This window comes from Callospermophilus lateralis, chromosome 19, assembly GCF_048772815.1.
Source record: "Callospermophilus lateralis isolate mCalLat2 chromosome 19, mCalLat2.hap1, whole genome shotgun sequence".
In the NCBI taxonomy this organism is placed as follows: Eukaryota; Metazoa; Chordata; class Mammalia; order Rodentia; family Sciuridae; genus Callospermophilus; species Callospermophilus lateralis.
The window spans coordinates 23,343,505-23,365,458 of NC_135323.1; the positions used below are offsets into that span (position 1 = coordinate 23,343,505).

Below are 21,954 nucleotides of genomic sequence, written 5' to 3' on the forward strand. Positions count from 1 at the left end.
GGCCTCATATTTCCCAGTTCCTGATTGACTGTGTAGCCGCTTACTGAGGGATTTTGACTCACTGGGTTGCAACGTGGCCTTCCTCACGTGGCTGGTCTCTGACCCCAGGTCCACAGGGACTGGGTGCCTTGGGTTGCTCTCTGCCTGCCCGCCTGTCGCCTCTCTGCCGGAGAGGTCGGGGACGATGTGTGTGTGCGCACGTGTGTGCATGCATGTGCGTGCTTGTGTATGTGTGTGCGTGCGATTGTGTGTGCGTGTGCATGCGTGTGTGTGCATGTGTATGTGCTTGTGTGTGTGCGTGCGTGTGCATGTGTGTGCCCGCGTGTGTGCGGGAACCCTCGCTCACGCTCCTGGGACTTGCTTAGGGTCAGGTTTCTGGGCAGGATCTCCCTCCTCTGAGCTGCCCTGGGATACGGAGGGCTGGGCTGAGGTCGGCCCACGTGGGCTGATTTTCAGACTCCCTTCCTGAGCTGGAGCCAGTGTGAGGCTTAGAATGCTCTTTTCAAAGGTGCAGACTTATTTTCGATAGAGAACCAGCACTTTAAAACAAAATGAGGGAGCTGGCAATTTGAAGCCAATAAATTGCTTCCCGTGGATAATGGGATATATCTGCAGCCTGCGGTCGAGAGCGTCTCCTTCATCTGCAGCCCTTTATCAATTATCAGGGAGGCAAAATGGACCGGAAATTACGAGGTGGGGAGCAGAGGGAGGCCATGTGTGTGAGCTGGCAGAGGGAGCGGCTGTGGCTGCCCAGGGCTACCCTGGGTCCCCTCTGTGCCTCCTCCTTCTCAAGCCCCACCCCCACATCACTAAGCTTCAGCGGCCGCCCCTTAGGGGCAGCACCCTACGCGCCCATCTGCTTGACAGCACTAGAAATGGGCCGTGTTGACAGGTCCTTGATGTGAGAGGAGGAGGGCAGGCTGGGTGTGTTCAAGCTGAAGGGTGCCCAGGTGAGGTGCAGATCCTTCTCTGGATCAGAACGCGCCTCCTCTGACCCACGCTGGCCGTCCCCTCCTGCCTGTGCCGGAGGAAGTGACAGGTGACTGGGCGAGTGCTGGGCTCCTTCAGGGCCCAGCTGCCCGGCAGTCCTTTGCCCTCCATGGACAGCCAGGGGTCCTCTGGGCCCGTAGTGGGCACTTGAGTTGCTTCCATCTCAGATGCTACCAAGTGGATGAATGAAAGACTCCTCGACATGTGTGACCGTCACTGTCCCCATACCCTGTGGAGGTCACTATGGAACTCCAGCAGCCACTGTGGTGGAAAGACACAGCCCATCCTGTCCCCTTGCTCTTCCATGGCTGAGGTTGACACAGACAGAGGGCGGTGGGCAGAAGCTGTGGGCTGGAGGGCAGAGACCTGCAGGGACCAGCAGTCAAAGGGACGGGCCTGGGACTGCAGAATCAGCAGACTCTCTCTGTCCTCGTGGCCATTCAGGAGACCATGCTGCAGAGGTGGGTGGCGTGTGCCATTCTGACGGCAGTGCGTGGAGGCAGAGGACGGCCCCTGGGAGCAGCCATGTAGGAGCACACTGCTTCAGGGGAGCCCTGGGTGTCGGCGTGGGGGAGCTGGGAGAGGCCAGGTGGCCAGGACAGGATGTGTGCCCCAGCACATGTCCCCACGAGACCCAGCTGTGTCCCCAGTGGTGTCAGAACATGGCTGAAGCCAGGCTCCCCAGAGTGTTGAGCCCTGACTTATCCTGGGTGGGGACATTGGTTTAGGAACTGGGCTGTACCTTAATTAATAGAGAAAGAAGACACCATGGTGACCTGTCCACGAGGTCGCCTGCTGTTTCAGGAGTGTTTGCCCACCCCCCACATCCACACTGCAGTTCTGTGGTGGGGAGGGGTTCCATGCCAATGTGGGCAGGGGGAGCTGCAGCCAAGGGCAGGTGGCAACCCTAAGGGGGCCGCAGGTGAGGAAAGACTGGTCTGTCCAGGCTCGCGGGGTTCCTGCTAATTGACCAATGTCCCCTGGGGAACAGAGAGCAGGAGTCCCTGCACCTCTGAGGCTGGGTTTCCAGACCGGCTCTGCATCCTCCTGCTTGCTCAGAGGTTGCTGGTCTGGGAGTGGCCGTGGAGGAGAGGACAGGAGGACCCAGGTCCAGTCAGGGAGAGAGTCTACACGTGAAACCCAGCCAGCTGAGGTTCAGGGACTGCATGCAGGCCTTTGTGTGACCACGAGACCCAAGGTGGGCCGGAGCCCACCGCAGCTGGCCGGGCCGAGCACCCTCTCCCCTCTGGTCCCTTTGTCTCTGGGCTGTTTCCACTCAGTGTGGGTGCAGATCCAGAGCGGTTTTGTTTTCGCAGATGCCGATCCTTCTCTGATCTCTGGATGTTAACTTCCACGGTGTAGAAGCAAAGCGGTTTAATGAACAATTAGCTGTATTGATTGTGACCACAGTGTTCACAGAAGCTCCCTCTCCTGCCACTTGCAGGCATTCTAGTCCTCGGGGCCTCACTTCCTGTCTGGGCGCTGGCCTCAGTGTCCCCCAGAAGGTGCTTGTAGCTGTTTGGGAAGTGGCTACTCTGGTGAGGAGCCCAGGCTTCCCTTGGCTGCAGGGGAGCTTGCTGGACTCTGGACTCTCCCCTCTGAGGGCCAACCACGTAGTGTGCTCACAGGTCCTGCCTGGAGGGCGGGTGTCCCCACACACTCACCTGGGTTCCCAGCTTGCAGCAGCGGCCATGGGCTTGGGTCTTCCTCAGGGCCAGCCACATCTTGACCACCCTGCAGATCTTTCCCAGGTGTAGGGCAGTGCCCCTACCCTCAGGGGACATGTCCCAAGACCTCCAAAAGACGCCTGCAAGCATGGATAGTACCAAGCCCTGTGCACACTGTTTCTTCCCACCCACATGATATAGTTGAATCCACACACAGGCACTGCAGGAGATCCACACACAGGCAGGAGGTCCACGCACAGGCAGGGGATCCACACAGGCACGGCAGGAGATCCACACATAGGCAGGAGATCCACACACAGGCACTGCAGGAGATCCACACACAGGCAGGAGGTCCACGCACAGGCAGGGGATCCACACAGGCACGGCAGGAGATCCACACAGAGATAGGAGATCCATACACAGGCACTGCGGGAGATCCACACACAGGTACTGCAGGAGATCCACAAACAGGAGGAGATCCACGCACAGGCAGGAGATCCACGCACAGGCAGGGATCCATGCACAGGCAAGGGATCCACGCACAGGAGGAGATCCATGCACAGGAGGAGATCCACGCACAGGCAGGGGATCCACGCACAGGCAGGAGGTCCAAGCACAGGCAGGAGGTCCACACACAGGCAGGGGATCCACGCACAGGAGGAGATCCATGCACAGGCAGGAGATCCAGCAGAGGCAGGAGGTCCACGCACAGAAGGAGATCCACACACAGGCAGGAGATCCACACACAGGCAGGAGATCCACGCACAGGCTGGAGGTCCATGCACAGGCAGGAGGTCCACGCACAGGAGGAGATCCACACACAGGCAAAGCAGGAAATTCACGCACAGGCAGGAGATCCATGCACAGGCAAGAGGTCCACACATAGTCATGAGATCCACACACAGGCATGGCAGGAGGTCCACGCACAGGCAGGAGGTCCACGCACAGGCAGGGGATCCACGCACAGAAGGAGATCCACACACAGGCAGGAGATCCACATATAGGCACAGCAGGAGATCCACGCAAGAGGCACAGCAGGAGATCCACGCACAGGCAGGAGGTCCATGCACAGTCTGGAGGTCCACGCACAGTCAGGGGATCCACGCACAGGCAAGAGGTCCACGCACAGGTGCGGCAGGAACCCACACACAGCAGGAGATCTACACACAGGTAGGAGATCCACACACGAGGCATGGCAGGAAATCCACACACAGACAGGAGATCCACAACTATCACAGAGCAGAGCAGTAACAACAGGGTTCCAGGGTCAAAGTCATTTAAAACTTGTGAATTGTTCATTTCTGGAATTTTCCCCGTGATGCTTCGGACCCTGGTTGACCGTGGGTAACTGAGCCTGTGGATAAGGGGCACTGCTGTAGTCTGAACTGTCCATCTTTCCTTGAAGCTGCTTTTGTAGTTTCTAGACCTTGAACTTCAGCCACTAAAGCCCGAGGGGTAGCTGGGTGACTGGTGTGTCTCCTGTGTGAGGGCCTTCATGCTGAGAAGAGATGGGACCTGGAGGAGAGCGTGAAGGATGCTGCCTTTGAGAGGCGCCGTGTGATATGTGCCTGATGCAGTGACCCATTATCAGGGAATCATCCCAGGGAAATGGATGTCGAAATAGTCGGGTAGCTGTTGAGCGTTGTATTTGGTGTGGTGCTGGTGGAACCAGTCCTCACACATACTGAGCAGGCGCTCTTCCACAGGCCCTCCCTAGCCCACGGTTCACGGACAGCCATCTCCACTTCAGCATTATCGAAAACTGGAAGTGATTCCAGTGCCCCCCACTAGGAGTTTGGAGAAATAGATTTCGCTATAGCCAGTTGGAACTTTGGAATATCAATTGTCTGGAAGATTGAAGTGAAAGTGGAAAACAATACAAAGTGATATCAACAGCGGGAATCCTAATTTGATTAAGATGTAGATCAATAAGTTCAGAATCCGTGCCCTAATATGTTAACGATGGTTATGGCTGACTGGTGAGTTGTAGGTGATTATTTTCTTTGTATGTTTGGGGGGCTTTGTTTTTGGTGTGTGGTGCTGGGGTTGAACCCTGGGCCTCGTGCTTGCTGGACAAGAGCCGTTCCCGGAGCCACATCCCCAGCCATATATTGAGCCACATCCCCAGCCATATGCATATATTTATAAAGAAGCATCAGATAATGCGTAACTTGGAAAACCAAGAAGCCCTGGGCAGATTGTCTGGGAGCTGCTTGCCTTGCAGGGTGCAATGACTCTGTCCTGGCAGAGGGGTCCAGAGCTGCCATGTTAGAGCCTCCTGATGTCCCTGGAGGCCTCCTCTGTCTGCTCCAGCATCGCCTAGAGGGTGGCCCTGAGGGTGTGTCTCCCCAAGGCTCACTCTCATATTCAGGTCCACCCTAACACCTCCCGTCAGCTTGCAGGGACCTTCAGCCTGTCTCTGGGCGGCCATTGTCTGTTTCTGTTCTAATTTGCCTTGTTCTTTTACTGCTGGGGAATTTTCCAGTAGCTTCAACCTACCCAGCGTGCAAAAATCAATCCAGCTTGATCTGTCAGGCGTAGAACCTGGGGACAGATGGACGCTCCACCTCTAAACCCTTAGAAGTGCCAGTAGCTCCCCCGATGTCTAGGCTGCTCCAGCTTTTAGAAATGCTTATTTTCCTTTGCTGGTGTAGTTTTACCACCTAGTAAGTTACTGGAAGTGCTCATCTTTCAGAATGTTCGTAGGGAGGGACCTGGTTTTTCAGACATAGAGGTGTGATCTGGGCCATGAGATCATGGGACAGGCCGGCAGCCTGGGCACCCCTGGCATACACAATAGGGGCCTCCTGTTGCTGCCCACCCTCCTCAAGTCCCCAGCCTGGAAGCCTCTTTCCAGCGCCTCTGCCTCTTGGCTGCTCCCAAGGTCAACTTGACTTGCCCGTTGGCAAGAGGGTGGTTAGCCAAGGTGAGCCTTGGGTACAGGATTTGGGGGATGTACCCTGCCCCATCTTGGTTTTAACCTTAGCTTAAGCATGGCGACTGGTCACAGGTTAATACTGCAGTAGGGATCCCAGGGAGGGACAGCACTGTGGCCAGCCTGTCTCCTGCAGGGTCCTCTGGCAAGGCCCCAGAGCGCCCCCTGTCCCCTCCTGCTCCTTGTCACTGTCCTCTCCAGGCTCTGGAGGCTTCTCCCTCTCTCAGTGTTCTCTGCCTCATTTTCCTCTCCCTCAACTCCAGTGTATCTTGTCCCCTCAGGGGACACTTTAAGTTCTTTAAGCCTCCTAAGATCCTTTGTGGAACAAGATTCCTCTTAAACAAACAGCACAGATGCAGGAAGTGCCTGGGGACAGGTTCCTCCTGCCTGGGGGCAGCCTGCGGCAGAGGCACCAACACAGGGGGCCTCCAACCCCAGGGGACAGGAGCCCAGGAGTTAGTGTCCCCAGGAAAACAGAGCAAGGTCAAAGAAGGGTGTGCAAAGCCACCCTGGCTGCTGGGACTGTGGGCCAGGTGGGAGCTCCGCCCCCTTCCTCGCACTCTTCCCTCCCTGGCCCTCTCCCTGCTGCCTGGTGACTACACCCTTGGCTGCATTTCCCTACTGAAGCAGAGTTACACTGAGCCCTCTGCTCTCTGAGTGTCCTGCACCTTTGCATCCTGGATAACCCTCACATGGCATCTTAGCATCATCTGCCTCTGGACTCTAGCCAAGTGTAACCACCAGCTGCTCGCGGGGAGTGACCACCTGGGTGCCCGTCTTCAGCGTGGCCCTAACCCCTTTCCCTTCCCTCCCCAAAGCCTGCGCTTCTTTCTGAATCCCCAGTTCATGTTACCACTGCTTACCCACCTCAGGAGCCAGAGACTCCAGCGTCTTCTTCAGATCCCCTCCCTTCCAAACCTGGACACCCAGGCCTGCCCAGAGCCCCAGCCACCCCGTCTCTGAAGACCTTCCTTCCTGCAGAGCATAGGGCGAGGACTTAGCTCCAAGCTCAGCCACCTCCCCTGGGACTCCTGTCACCACAGTCTGCACTCTTGGTGTGGAGCTCTTGGTTTAAAAATCTGATCCCCCTGCCCCTGCCCCTCCTCCCCCTCCCCCTCTTCTCTCCCCTCCCCCTCCCCCTCCTACTCTTTTTCTTCTCCCTATTATTATTAAGATCACTGAGGAACCCCTGTGGCCACGGTGCAAATATTTCAGTCTCTGTGGGTCAGAGCGAGTGTCACCTGTGTTCCTGTCTACCTATGTGTGACACAAAGCCTTGGAGAATGGGGTGCAGGTGAGTGAGCGGATCCGCGTTCCAGTGACGTTGTATTCAGAAGGGAAGGTGGTGGGTAGACCTGGGCACAGACACACCTGGGGCACTGGGCAGGCAGCGGGGAGCCCAGAGGCCCCCTGCAGTCCTGCCCTCACCCATGTCTCCAGCCCACATCTGCGGTCCTTGTCTCCAGCCCAGGTCAGCCTTCTTGTTTCTGCGCCCACCTTGGACAGCTTCATGGCCATGCCCTTGTCTGGGCCCTCTCTGCTCACTCCGCCCCTTGGTCTTAAGATTCAGAAGATCCAAGGGTGACCTCCAGCAGCCTTGTGCCCAGTGTCTCTCTCCACTTTGCACAGACGTGTATCATTGCACCTGTCTTCCTCGCTCATGAACATCTGGTCACCTCTCCGTCTCTCCAACCAGGATACTGGGTTCTCGAAGCCTGGGAAGTGCTTCTGTGAGCTTTCTAGCGCAGCATCTGGCCTATGATAATAAGCAAACAGCAGCTTATTAGATGGGTTTTGCGTCTACGGGGTGGAGCTCAGAAAAACTGCTGTTCTTCGTTACTGAGTTGAGGCTGGGAATTAGTGCTGTAAATGTCGGCTGGATGAGTGGTTGTATTAATCATCTTCAAATATTCTTCTTTCTTTGCCTTTCTTAAAGGAGGTGGAAACCTTCCCCGTTTCTCTTGTTGTTGGCTCAGTCCCACCTAATGCACTGTCTCCTGAGTGCAGGCCTTGGGGTTGGTGTCCCGCACCCTGTGGTTTAGTAATTACCCTCCCTGCCTCGCCGAGCTGCAGCCGTGTCCACGTCCACAAGTCCTCCGTGATGTGTGTCTACAGAGCCAGGCATCTGTTAATAGAGCTATTAGTTAACGTGCTCGGAGCCCCCCTTCTTCCTGCAGACACACTTCCGTGGAGAATAATGGGTTTTGCATCTACGGGGTGGAGCTCAGAAAAACTGCTGTTACTGAGTTGAGGCTGGGAATTAGTGCTGTAAGTGTCCGCTGGTTCTTTAAAGCCGAAACGTTGGTCGACTAACATTGACTGGCTGGCGTCTGGACCTCCTCTGATATCTGAAAAATGGGTCTTGCTCTCCAAGGCAGGTGTCCTTGTCATTGTCCCTGCCTGAATCAGCTGTGTCCTTAGGAAGGCTGGCACAGCCGAGGCTGGAGTCTCAGAAGGCAAATAGAATGCGTGGCGGACATGCATGTGTTTTAAGAGAAAAGGGGTAACCAGCAAAATGAGAAGTAACCCCCCTGGGCTCTGGAACAGGACCTTTGCTCTCTGCGGCCTTGCTGGCCTCAGGGTCTTGCACATGGCCCAGGTCCCTGTGGGAAAGCAGACTTTGATTCTGGAAGGTTCCATAAACAGTGACTGGATTCTTCCTTCTGGAGATACATCTTCCCATGTCTCTCCCACACTCTGTACAGGGACAGTCGAGACAGTTGCTGTCCAAGACAGGTCTTCTCTGATTCACGGGTGTCTTGGGGGTGGTGGCAAGAATGTGCTCCTGGTGCCCCTCGTGTTATGTGAGGTCGAGAAGCGAAGTGGAACAGAAGACCCAGAGCACGGCTTGCCCCCCAGGGTCCTCAGCCCCCAGGAGATGAATCCCGTGAACACCTCGCAGCATGGCCAGCCCATTCTGCTCGCAGGATCTGTGGGCCCCTCTTTCCAAGGATGGAAGGTGGCCAGGGCCCGCCGGTGCTGCCAGCCGCGCCTGCAGCCCAGCAGACATCCCGCCTGCCCCACCATCTCCGCTGGTTTTATGGCGTCGTTCTCACACCCTGTTCTGCTATTAAAAATAAAACAAGGCACGAATTCCACGCCTCTCCCAGACTGCAAGACTCATTTCCTTCCAATAAAGCCCCTGGTCGATCTGGGTTTCCCTTACCCAGAAGGGTGGAATCTCCAGGGCGTCCACTCTGGATTTCCAGTTTCTTACCCTGTTTCCCCCTCTGCCTGCTCCCTCTCTACCTGGGGGCCAGCAGCAGATACTCTGTGTACACGGAGGACAGCTGTGACCTACTTACCTGCAGACCACGGGGGAGAGGACCTGGGCGGATAGCTGGCTGCTCTGGCCTTGCTGGGCCCCAGGGCTGGCGGGGCACTTCCTGCAGACTGAGCCAACTGGGAATTCAAGGCCCTGAGGGAACAGGCCCTTCCTAGTGGGCAGTCCCGGAGTGACCCCCCACCCATACCCCATTCTTGCTTGATGGCCCAATCCTGTAGCCCAAGGGAAGATCTGGTGGCAGCCAGGACAGCTCAGTGGGGGACAGGAGGCACAGCTGCTGGCATCCTCATTTCCATTCATGCTTTCACCCCACCCCCAGGCCCTCTGGGGTGTCCAGTGTAAGTTCATGGGAGGGTCTGGGATGTGCAGGGAGACCTTGGGAACAAGACCTTGGGAACAACACCAGCAGGGAACTATCCCGCATGGTGACATCAGCAGCCCAGAGAGTGTAGGAGGGGTGTGGAGATGATGTCCCGGGAGGAGTTGTCCAGAGAAGGAAGGGCAGGGCCCAGCCTGCCGCTGGCCACCCATGACCCTCGCTGTGGGTCATAACTGTCGTTTTCTCCTGTGGCGTGGCCCATCCTGGCCCCAAGGTAAAGCCTTACCATCGAGGCTGGAAGGAGCTCAACCCTTACCCATTCTTCAGATGGGGAGATTGAGGTTGAGGGAAGCTGCCCCGGTCGCTGGGCAGAGCAGGGACCAGCATTCTTGTGGCCCTTTAGGAGACTCTCCTCTGCACACCGCCGTCCTGGGTGTCTGGCTCTGGCCTCGGGCTGCATGAGGCTGTGGGGTCCTGTGTCCTTGAGTGCATGTGCCTGCTTTCCTGAGGACTCCTGGGACTGTGTGGAGGAGACAGGCTGCCCAAGGTCCTCTTGGGCAGGACAGTTGATGGAGGAGGCTGACAGGTGCAGACAGACTTCTCCCTTCAGACTTTGGGCTGCAGGAAATAATTTTATTCTGTCAATGAAAGGAAGGGGTGATGTTTTGACAAGCAGATTAACAGCATCTGTTGGAGAACGGTTTCCTGTCCTTCTTTTGAACACTGTAACAGTGTCCACAGATCCACAGCAGGGAGGGCTGGTAGGACTTAAAGGATCCTTGCAGCCAGCCCGGCTCACTTTACACAGGAGCAGCTGGGGCCTCCGGGTTTGGCTGCAGACTTAATTAGCCACTGGGCCCGGCCAGAAGCCGAGGGTCCCGGCTCCAGGCTGGTCTCTCCCCTGGAGCCCAGGTCTTCACAGAAAGCATTCAGGGAGCTGAATTAGTATTGGTAGTTGATAACACATCGCGCAGTCACCGTGTCTTCAGAAGGGCCATGGGGACGGAGTGAGCCGGAGAGAGGGGGGCTGTCCTGAGCCAAGGTATTCTATGGAGACCTGGCCCTTCACTTGGCCTTGAAGAGTGGATATGATTTTGGCAAAGAAAGAGGGAGGGCAGTCATATCGCGTGGGAGAGCAGGGAGGGATCGCACAGCAGTCTCAAGGGCAGCAGATCTTGTCCCTGGAATCTGTAAATGGTCTCTTGGAAAGAGGTCTCTCAAGACATGGTTAAGTTAAGGATCTGGGATGGGGAGAGTAGCCTGGGGTATTCGGTGGTCCCTGTGTCCGCTGTGCATTGCTGTGACCACAGTACCTGACAGAACGACTGACAGAGGAAATTAGTTTGGGTTCACGGTTTCAGAGGTTCAGTCTGTGGTCAGCTGACTCCAGTGCTCTTGGCCCGAGGTGAGGCAGATCCTCCTGGAGGGAGTGTGTGGTGTAGGGAAGAAGAGAGGGGGAGAGAGAGCAAGGTGCCAGGGACAAGCTGCAAACCCAGGGTGGCCTCCAGACCTGCTTCCCCCAGCCACACCCTCCCTGCTGGAGTTCCTGCCCAGGTCACCATTCAGGTGGAGTAATACCCTGACAGGTCACGGGTCTCACGATGGAAACATTTCACCTCTGAACACTCCTGTGTGGTCTCATGCGAGCTTTTGGAGACACCTCAGATCCAAGCCATTACGGTCCCTAGATGCGCATGTTCCTATAAGAGGGAGGCAGAGGAAGATGGAGGTGACAGTGCAGTGACTGCAAGCCAAGGACTACTGGTGGTCGCTGGAGCTGGAGAGCAGAGAGTGATCTCCCCAGAGCCTCCGCAGAGCCCACCTCGGCCGACACCTCAATTGTGGTCTAGTGTGACTGCTAGGGAACAGACTTCTGTGGTTTTAATTTGTCACTGAAGCCACGGGGTAGTAGTTACAAAGACAAGCCCGAGCCTGTCTGGGGAAGGCTGTCCAGGGGAGGGTATCTGCTGGACAGTCAGCCAGCGGGTTAGGGCCGAGTGTCCGTGTGACCTCAAGAGTGACAGTGAGTTCCCTGTGCCTCTTGCCACCCTGGCTGGGCCAAGCGGGAGAGCCGTGATGACCCGTGGATTGTTTTTATTTCTCTGTGGCACTTAGGACCATGCTCCTCCTGTGACAGCTTGACGTGGCCCAACCGATGTGGGCAGTTGCCACTCCTGGGCTGGCAGGGGGTTCACATCCAGCCTGCGCTAGGTCTGGTGGACCCAGCAGCAATGGAAGACGCACTTGTCTTCTGAGATCTCAGATTCCCCAGGCTGGCCTCGCAGGGCTGCTCTGTGCTGGAAATGCTCGGCCAACCCTGAACCTGCCGCCGTGGATGACGGAGGACGGTGCTGGTGGAATTCAGAGCAGCTCTGGTTGGGGATAAAGGGTCGGGGGGATTGCTGGCTGAGTGCAAGGGCCTTGCTGATATCAGAGTCAAGTTCTCTGCCAGCCCCGGGGGAAAGTGATTAAAGATGCTTTCTGAGCTTTCCTGACACTGTTATTGATCTGAGGTTGTTTATAGCCATAAAACAACTGTAAATTAGCGAGTGAAATAAAAGCAGCAGGGTTCTTAACTCCAGCCTTCCTCAGAGGTCGGAAAGCTTCTGCCTGGCTCCTGAACCAGCAGGGACCTGAAATATGTCTGCAGAGGGAAACTCAATCTCCTTCCTCCTGGGGCTGAGGAATAAGTCTTCTCGGGCTGCTGCAACATGACCCTCTGCATGCTCAGAAGCACCCCGGGTGGCCTGATTGCCGGACCGCAGCCCATTTGTGCCACCCAGGGTTTTAGGAAGCACAGGGCCTCCCTCTTTCTTTCTTCTTTTTCCTCCATTCTCTTTCCTCCCTTTTCTTTCTCCCTCCTTCCCCTCGTTTCCTTTTCCTCTTGGTGCTCTTTATCTGTTGAGGGGTGGCTATGGATCACCCCCAGGGACAGCCATTTCTGGTCCCCCTGCCGTGAACCCCACCGTGTGACCACAGGACTCTTGCTTTTCCTTTCAGAAATCCGAGAGGCCTTCCGAGTGCTGGACCGAGATGGCAACGGCTTCATCTCCAAGCAGGAGCTGGGCATGGCCATGCGCTCCCTGGGGTACATGCCGAGCGAGGTGGAGCTGGCCATCATCATGCAGCGCCTGGACATGGACGGTAAGACCACGGGCAGCTCCCGCTCCTCAGCCGGCCAAGGCTCCCGTGGGGCTTGCAGCTTGCAGCCAGGGACTCAGGGTCCCGTCTGGGCTCCTAGCCGAGGAGTGGGGGCTTGGACGAGGTCATGGCTTCCACCAACCCCAGGGGCCCGGGGCCTGCAGAGGTGGTTCTGGCTGCTGCAGGAGGTGGGAGGATGGAGCCTGGCCATGGCCATTCCACCCCCTTTTCTTTCCCTCTCTGCAAAAACAGCTCTATGGAAAGAGAATTTTCATCCCATGAAATTCGCTCATGTAAAGCACAGGAACCTGTGGCTCTTAGTCAACTCAGGGATTTGTGCAGCTGGTGCTCGGTCAAGTTCAGGACTTTGCTGTCACCCCTGAGAGAAACCCCGCATCTCCTAGCCACGGTCTCCCAAGCTCTCCACCCACAAGCCCAGCGCCCCGAGTCTCTGTCCTGCCTCTGGGTCTGCCGGGGCCAGACCTTCCGTTTGAGTGGGAAACACGGCCGTGGCCGCTGAGCCCGGCTCCTCTCCCCTGGCCCGGGGCTTCCTGGCTCATCCATGGCCAGGCACAGACGCTGCGCTTCCTTTTACAGCCAAAGCATGGTCCATCGTACGGTAATGGAAACCTCATAGTGATGTATGAGTTACATTTAAGGTAATGAAAACAATTGGTAATTAAGTCGCTTATGTACATCTCTCTATAGTTATTTTATAATATTTAATGCTACTGAAACTTATCATTAGTAAGTTGTTAGATATGGGTGTGCCAGGGCTCTACACTATGTTTAAAAATAACTATATACACAAGAAAAATGATTTGGATGTATCCAGTTATGTCTCCATATAAAATTGTGGACCTACTTATGTTTTTGTTTTTCTCTATTCCTATTTCTTAATAACAAACATTTATTGATTTTATGATAGAAAAGTTATTAAAATAAAAGCCACCAGGAAAAAAAAAAAGATTCTTTCTTGCCCTGAAGTTGTGGGACTGGTCCTGAACCAGCCTCCTGGTGGGTACTCCGGCCTCTGCAGAAGGTCCAGGTCGGGGCCCTCTGTTGAGTCAGCTGACACAACCTCGTCCTCCAAAGACCAGCCTGGATCCACACAGAGGGTCCAGAGCGGTGGCCCTTCAGCGCCCTGGGGCAGAGTGTGACCTGTGGGCCAGATGACGGGGACCCAAGGAGAGGGCCAGCGTGTCTCTTGGGGGACCAGATCGGGGCCAAGGTAGAGATGTCAGCTTGGCCTGCAGACTAGCCGAAGAGCATGGCTTCCTCCTGGTTTCTTGCTGGACTAGTGGGGAAGAGACAACGAGGCCTACTGGATGGTGACTGAGTGCAGCCCAGGGCCAACCTGCAGGTGCCCTGTGGCCATTCCTCTTCTGACAAAGCCACAGAGATGCTGTGTCAGGGTGTCCGTCAGTACGCAGGCCCGGCTGGCCCTCCCAGCTTGTCCTCCCGGCTGGCCCTCCCGGCTCTGAGCGATTATGACTCTCTCTCTTTGCAGGCCTGAGTGGCCTTGCTTTGTGCTTTAGAGATGGCTCTGAAGGACTAGAGAGAAGCCCATATTTTATAGTGAAATCTCCCACTGACTTCCATCATCATTTCAGAGATACATCTGCAGAAAAACTTTCCTCCTTAAAACAGTAGAGATCTTAACCTGTGCCTCTGTTTATGGAGCTAAGAAGATTGGGTGCTTTTCATTTTCCTCATCCAATGGGCTACATGCAAATGGAATTGATAAGCAACTTCCGTAACAATGAGCAGGGCTACTGTGGGGGGATCAGTTCTCTGAGATTTAAGGGTCTCCAGCCAAGTCCCTCTTGTTCTTTGTGCTGTATGCAGCACTTGTCCCCCTTCATCCTCTGGGGATGTGTCCCAAGACCCACACGGGTTGCCTGGGACTGTGCATGATACCAACCCTATGAATGCTTGACTTTCCCTCTACATGCATACCCACAATAAAGTTTAGTTCATAAACTAGGTACAGTGAGAGATTAATGCCCTGCTGTGCCGTGAAAGTCCATCTGATAACTAAGATGTCCCCCAAGTGATGGGAGGGTAGCATATACACTGTGGATACCTTGGACCAAAGGGCAATTCATGTCCTGGGCAAGGCAGATGGGATAGTGTGAGGTGTTATCCCACTACTCAGAATAGTACAGTTTAAAACTTATGCATTTTTTATTTCTTTAATTTTCCATTTATATTATTTGACCCTGGTTGGACTTAGGTACCTGAAAATATAGAAAGTATAGTTTTTTATAGGATTTGCAATGATGAAGAGATTCCCTGTGAGCTGGACCCCATGGGACCTCCTGTGATGCCTGTCTTAGGAACTTCTCAGGTCACAGGCTCAGGCTCTGTCTGGGATGCCATCTGAGAGATTTCAAGTTTCACCAATTTATCAATAATGCTGAAGGCAGAACTTGCAAGCCTCGTAGAGAATTTCTGTTAAAATCCCAAGTCTTCTGCTGTTTCACGGTGACCCAAAGCTCATTTATTTATTTTTAAAGCACAGCTTCCTCCACGTTTTGTTTTGGTGCCTACGAGAGACTTAGTACCGAATTATGAAAATCATGCAGGATTAGGAAGCAGGAGCTGCTGGCGGCTCATTGGTGCATGTGGAAGCGGAGTCCGCTGAACGTGGCGGCTGAGGCGTCGTGCTGCTGCGTAACGCTTGAGTGTTCTGTGAGCGATGCCTGCAAGGGGCACTTCTGGGAGCCTGGCACTGGTGTGAAGGGACGGACTGTTTCACAATGTCCTTCTCAAAAGGACACTTTTGAGTTGTTCTGTTTAAAAATATATATATTAGAATCTACTTATGTCCTCCCTCTCCCTCCTGTAACTGGGGTCCTGTGCAGAGCCCTGGTCCTGCCTATCAAGTTTCTTTCGGGGATGGAACATATGGAATGAATGGCAGATATTTTTATGGGAATAATGCCAAAAAAAGAAAGAGAAGAAAAGAAAGGGTGAGAGGAAGAAGGAGGAAAGCCGTGTTTGGGGGGCAGGACTCAGGATTCTTAGTGTGAGATGACCCCGCCCCCAACCACAGACCCCACCATCCGGGACGGCAGGGGAGGTGGCCCCGTGCCTCCCTCCATCCCAGCTGGCCCTGATTAGGGCAGGTCTGGCCCACACACCAGCCTTCTCTTTCTGGCGTCCATACGGCTTGGCGGACGGTGAGGTCATACCTTGGGCGCGAGGCCCAGCTGAAATCAGCCTGAGTCTGCGTGCGCCCGCCAGGTCTACACAGGAGGTTTTCATTAGGTGGCTCCTGGGGAGCGGGTGCCGTGCTGGCTGCACACGGAACGGCTGCTCCTTGGACGAAGAGCTCGCCTGGGTCTCCCAGACAGGCTGGGCCAGACGGTTCCCGAGGCTCCTGTGGAAGGAGGCCGGGGTCTGGGATTGCCTCCTCCTGGCCTGCAGCCAGGTTGCCCTCAACGGTGGGCCGGAGTGTGTGTGTGTGTGTGTGTGTGTGTGTGCGCGCGCGTGCGTGCACACTCACGTGAATGACGTGGGTGTTATGGGAAGAGTCACTCAGGGTCAAATATGCAGAAACCCCAAACCCGAAAGATGGCTGGACCTGCCTGGCGCCCAGGCATCCCTTGGCCCAGTACTGCAGAAGTTCTTTCTTGGGACTTGGGATTCTGTGCTTCCTGGTGCTGCCTGCTCCGGTCATCTTCCATCAGGACCAGGAGTCGCCTTTCCCGAAGGCTTTTCCCAGGGTCTCCCAACAGGGCTGGAAGCCCCAGCCCTTCTCCTCCAGGCAGGAGGTGAAGTACTGGGGCTTCCTCTGTGTGTCAGGACCCGGCGTCTCACCCACGCACCCTGATAGTCGTCCAGTGCCACCTTGGCAGAACTGGAAAACGGTTGCTCAGAACATGATCTCTGATTCTTTGGTAGAAGCGGGTTGAGCACTGAGCCTGGGGGCACTGTGGGCATCGCGACTGCCCCTCCTCTCCCCTCAGCTCCACGTCCCCAAGCTGCTGCTGGGCCCCAGCCTCCTGCGTCGTTCTCTGGGGAGCGGAGCTTGCTGCTTGCTCAGGGATTTTGATGACAGCACTCCTCATCACCTGGGATGAGTCCAGCTAGCCTGTGACCCAGGAGACCTCTCCCCCCGCCCCCGGGCCTTTGCACCCATCACCCTCGCATTCCCTGGTGCAGTCCTCTCCTTGCGAGCAGCTCTCTCTCTCCTGCACCCAGTGACCCAGGTGCCTCTTGGAACAGGTGTAGGCCTGGCCCTCCTCCCTGACTTGCCTCCCACTCCTCAGAGGATCCACAGTCATTCAGCCCTCGATGGCGGCATTTTGAAATTTGTTCTCATCTCTCAACACATTTGAAGGTTTTTTTTTAGGTTCTCCACCACCTCGTGGTGAATCTGACTCAGTTCCCGTCAGGCGAGGTGGATTTTTCTGGGGTCCACCTGCCTGTGGTTGTCAGGTTCAGTTTGGGTTCGTTTTGAGACAAACCATGGAGCTGATTTGGGTGAGAGTCAGGGCTGGGCAGAGGGAAAGATGGCTGGAGCCTATGGTCGCCCTTCAGTGGCCCGCTCACCTTTGCTAATGAGTGTCCACATAACTTCCTGTCTTCCTTTGTGACCTCCTGGAAGATGGCGGTAGGTGCTGACACCCAGTCCTGGTTGCAGCGTGTCGAGGAGGGTGTTCCGGGGCTTGCCCTGGAGCTGTGTGGTGTGGCTCAAGCATGTCCCAAGGTCACGTGTTGAAGCTTCATCTGAAAATCCAGGTGTGGACGGTCTGTACTGGCGGGACCCTTGGGATGACTGGGTCACCAGAGCACTGCCCTCCAGGGGATGCAGCGAGTATTTGGGCAGTTGGCAGCACTTCTGTTGGAGCAGGGACCTCTTGGGGGGGGGGGGCGCTTCCCCTGCCTCCACGTGTGACACCCTCCTCCATGCTTACTGCACCAAGACCTGACCAGATGCTGAGCAGATCCTGCACCTGCTGCTGGGCTCCCAGCCTCTGGACCCCGAGCCATGTAAATTAAACCCTCTTCTTCCTGAATTACCCAGTCCGTGCCATTCAGATCGACGATCTGGTTATAAGACGGGGTGTGCTCTTCCTGCCCATGGTGGCTCCACGTAGGGCCACCAAGGCGAGGTTGTGACCCTTGGTCTGAAGAGAGATCCCAGCTCTTGAGTGCACATTGGATTCACCTGGGGTGAGGTTTTGATGCACTTCTTAAAAATCATAACATTTCACTCTGGAAAAGTTTAACAAAATAATGCATGGGAATACCTGTCATCGCATAGCCTGCTCACTACTGAGTGTCACCATTGAAAAGATCATTACTGAGATGATTGGTGAAAAATGGGGCTCACTTTGCGTTAACTTTGGAGAGAAATGAAGTAGATTTCATGTACCAGTCAGTAATCCTGTCTTCTCTTCCCCTTGCATATTGCCTGCTTTCTTCCCAGATCTGTTTCAGTGAGGATAGGCTAAGTCATGCTGTAGTAATAAATAGCACCCTCAAACATCATTGGCTTCAAACCACAAACTCAGTCTTGTTTAAGAGCCTCTTAAACAGAGTAATTCACATGAGCAAGACAGTTCATGAAGAGGACCAAGGCCACAATCATCATGGGAGATTTTATGACCTCCTTTCAGATGGACCAAGTAGACAAAGCCAAGGGAAAGGACCTGAGTGGTACTGGTCACGTGTGTGTGAGAGCGTGTGAGTGCCATGTGGATTTTGAACCCTTAAAAGAGAATAGCCTCCTTTTTCAGCAGTTCTGGGATGTGCACATAAACATGCCTGTACACTAGGCACAAGGGCGAGGACCTAATTACATGCCAAAGGACAAAGCATCTGGGTGCCTTGTTTAACTCCAGTGCAGTAAGTGCAGTAACCAGACGCTGACAACCAGGGTCGGATCCAGAACCTCACCCACCGGAAACTTCCAAAGTCACACACACTAAAGCCTTTCAGCGTCCAGCACAGTCCACGTGCTACGTCTTTGGAAAAGAAGCAAAACACGGACGTCGGCAGCACATGAACTAGGTAGGAAAGGTGGGCATGGGAGCCTCTTAAACAGAGTAGTTCACACAGTTTCATGTCAATGCCTTTGAGTTTCTACATGAAATGGGGATTTTTCTAGGAAAAAAAATGTAAAATTTGAATTTGGTTCAAGCTGCAGCAAGTTATCAAGATTAGAAGTCGCGTGCATGAAGCTGCTGGCCAAAGACAGCTGAGGGGCGCTTCACTTGGCCCGCAGGCCGCTCCATAACGCAGAGACAGCGCACGTTGAGATCTGTTTCTCTCTCCTCCTCAAGTCCTGGAAGGTTGGGCGAGATGAGAGCGGCTTCCTCGCGTGGTGACTTGGTGGCAGGGCGGACGTGCCGGAGTCTCCTCTACTCTCTGTCGCCTCACCTGCCGGATCCCTGTGCTGGTCCTGCCCGTCCTCCAGGGGCTTCAGAGCTGGGCCCCGGCTCAGGTGACAGCGATAAGGACATCGTTTACTGTGTTTGCTTCCTTCATTTCCTTCCATCGTAGGGAATTGACGTTTTCGTGTTTGCTTCATTTTTTTTTTCCTGTCTTGTGGACATGGTGCCATCTCCAGCCACTTCAGCAGACTATTTTGTTTAATTTTAATTCTCCCTTATCTAATAGTTAAGGCATCTAGATCTGGACTTTGCCTCTGAGCAGACCTTCAGGATTATCCCCAGATTCTGATGGTCCTGATTGTCTGCACGTCCTCTTTTGAGTGTCCTGTTGGGCCCTCTGCTCCTTCACCAGCCGCTCAGGAGAGCATGATTTCTGAGATACCGGGTTTTTCAATTCCTATTATGCCTTTCGGTTTTCTGTCTTAATTGTATTGTTCAAAACAAACACGACATGCTACCTGCTGAGATTTTCTTTGCAACCAAGAGGGAGGTGCATTTCTGTGGAGGTATTGCTTCTGGGCTCTGCGTCCTAGCGGCCAAGGTCGAGTCCCTTGTCCCCGAGGCCCTGGGTGAGCCCAGTTGACTGAGGTGAGGTGCAGGCTGTGCTGGCCTCTTCCAGGGCTGCAGGCTCTTCTTCAGTGTTTTAGCCTCCAGAGCCCTGGCCCCCTGACAGCGGTGCTCTGGCGCCCTGTGTTGGGAGGCTGACCCTGGTGCCATTGGCATGATGTTTGTGGTCCCTGGGGCCTCTGCAGCTACTCCGGGGCTCCCCCTCCCCGGAGCACAGCGCACTGCACCCACCCTTGCCTGTGACTTTAAATCGTGTGCCTGAGCCCACTGGGCTTCAGGTGGAGCCAGCAGTTCAGAGCCTCTTCACAGGGAAGCTCACTGGCCCCTGGGTGGGTGCAGACTCCAGGTCACGCCGCCTTCATGCTTCTCTTTTGTTTTGTGCTGCTTGTATGATGGGTTTTCTGCCCTATTCCGGGCACTTGAGATAACCAGGTTCTAAATGGAAGGGTCATTGTGGCTCAGAGCTGGGGTTTCCGTGGTGAGTGGTCGGCCTCCTTGCTTAGGCCCCTTGGCGTGGAAGTTCGTGGAGGACAGAGCCCTGCACCCTGTGGCCAAGGCGCGAGGGAGGGAGGTGGAGTGGGAGGGAGGGAGGTGGGGCCCGAGTCCCTTCCAGGGCCCCCGCAGCTGATGGCCTCCCACTAGGTCCCTCCTTCCCAATCATGCCACACTGGGGACCCAGCCTTGAACACGTGGCCCTTTGGGGACCTTCCAGATCCCACCACGACCCTGGTTCCCGTTGCTCTCAGATTGTCCTCCTCCTTTGACGGAGGAGCTGCTTTGTTCTCCCTATGACCCTCCCGGTTGTGCACAAGTTGAGTATCTCACTTCCACTCTCTAAAGTGACGCCTGCGGAGTTTCCATGAACTTTCCTCTGACAGCCAACCTCAGTTGCAAATTAATACCGACCTTCACGCAAGAGAGGGGCTTCAGTGTTCCTTGCTGATTTTAATATGTGGTTGCTATAAATATGCTCCCTTCTCTCTCTCTCTCTTTCTCTTTAACAATTTGTATTATTTTCAGTTTTAAGGATATTATCAGCTCTGTGATCATGTTTAAAATACTTATTTTGCCTGTATGTTTAAGGGTCTTCGATGCTTACCCCCAGCCCTACCTAACTCATTTTCTGTAGCTTTTTAATCAATATACATGTTTCTGGCTTATATTTTCTAAACTTTCGTTGTTACTTTTCCATTCAGGACGGTGCCTTTCTCAGTGGCCACTCTGAGAAAGTCCTTCTCAACACTCCACATGGACGACTCTATGCCAGGCGGGCTGCGCTCTTCCCCTTCCAGGCGTCCCTGAAGGTGGCCCATTGTTCTGGTTGTCAACAAGCAGGGGAGCTCACCACAGTGTGATTTTTATTCCCGTGAATGATGTGACCCTTTGGGGGCGTGATGGCCACCAGGAGGTCTGAGGTCCCTGGTCTGTTCTGTGGGCTGCTGGAGCTGGTTCGGTTGGCTGGTGCTGGGCTCCTTGCACTGGGATGCCCTCTCCCCGGCTCTGCTGAGCTGGCCTCCTGGAGGACGACTCTTCCTTCTTACCCGCAGGGGATCCTGCGTCCAGGCCCTGCCTTTCCCCCCTGGCTGCCCTTTTCCCTCTTTCTGTCGTCCTTCTCCACCTCCACTTGTATTTTCTCTCCCCACTTTGAGGCTTCCTAGGGAGCAGGCTGCAGTCGCTGTTTTCTTTCTGTGGCAGTGTCTCTGGACCCTGGGGCTGTGCTCATGGTTGATGTGACGTGGTCTCAAGCTCTGGACAGAGACTGGGAGCTTCGCAGACTCCTTTGGTAGCTTGGTGCAGAGACGGACAGTTCCCGTGTCCTCAGACAGCAGGTGGTGGCTTTGCAGCAGAAGTTCTTCTCACAGGGAATTTCCTCCTGGAGGCAGATCCAGGTGTCTGGTGCTGGCTCGAGGTCAGGTGAGACCAGGTCCCAGCAGAGAGGGAGGCAGGACTCGTCAGAGCCCCTCTGGTCCAGGAGCCAGTGGGTGGGTGAGGTCAGCAGGTGACAGTTCAGCAGCCTGGAGATCATGAGGCGGGAGGGGAGGGGTCTGTTATCACCCTGTGTGCCTGGGCCACACGCAAAGTGCTCCCTGAAGTCTCTGGGCCTGTGCTCTTTTTTTTTTTTTTTTTTAATTTCTATCCTATTTTAGTGAGCAGAGCTTTTAGATAAGAATTCTATGATAAGGATCATTTCAGACATTTCTTTTTGTTTCTGAGTTTCATAGAAACGGCCCCAGAGTTTGCATTTAAACTTGCATAAATAGCATCGATTGTTATTTGAATAGGTTATTGTGTATTATGGTGAAGTAGTATTCTATTCTTGGTTTACCTTTTTTACTTCTAAATCAGTTGAGACTATTGAGTAATTTTTCAGCACTTCCTAAGATAGTCGTGTGGTTTTTATTATTGTGCCCCTTGATGATATGTATTATTTCATTGGATTTATTCAAATTAAAAAAAAAAAAAAAGAGGAAAAGACCTCTCTCCGGCAGGGATGCTTGCTCTGTGGTCAAGATGAGCCTCTCTGAAGTGCCATTGTGTCTGAGTGGCTATTGTGGTAGGTGGGGGTTTGCAGAAATTTCCATAGAAACAATCCATCCATGGCTTTTTCTTTGCATTTGAAGGTTTCTCCTACCCAGAGTGCG

The 21,954-nt window shown here is 54.5% G+C and overlaps 1 protein-coding gene across 1 annotated transcript in view; it reads left to right on the forward strand.

Moving 5' to 3' along the window:
* Window positions 1-21,954, forward strand: part of Caln1 (calneuron 1) — a 331,295-nt gene that overhangs the window by 155,705 nt on the left and 153,636 nt on the right. Inside the window, exon 3 of the mRNA XM_076840164.2 lies at window positions 12,198-12,341. Coding sequence (XP_076696279.1) covers window positions 12,198-12,341 — 144 coding nt within the window. The remainder of the gene's footprint in view (window positions 1-12,197; window positions 12,342-21,954) is intronic.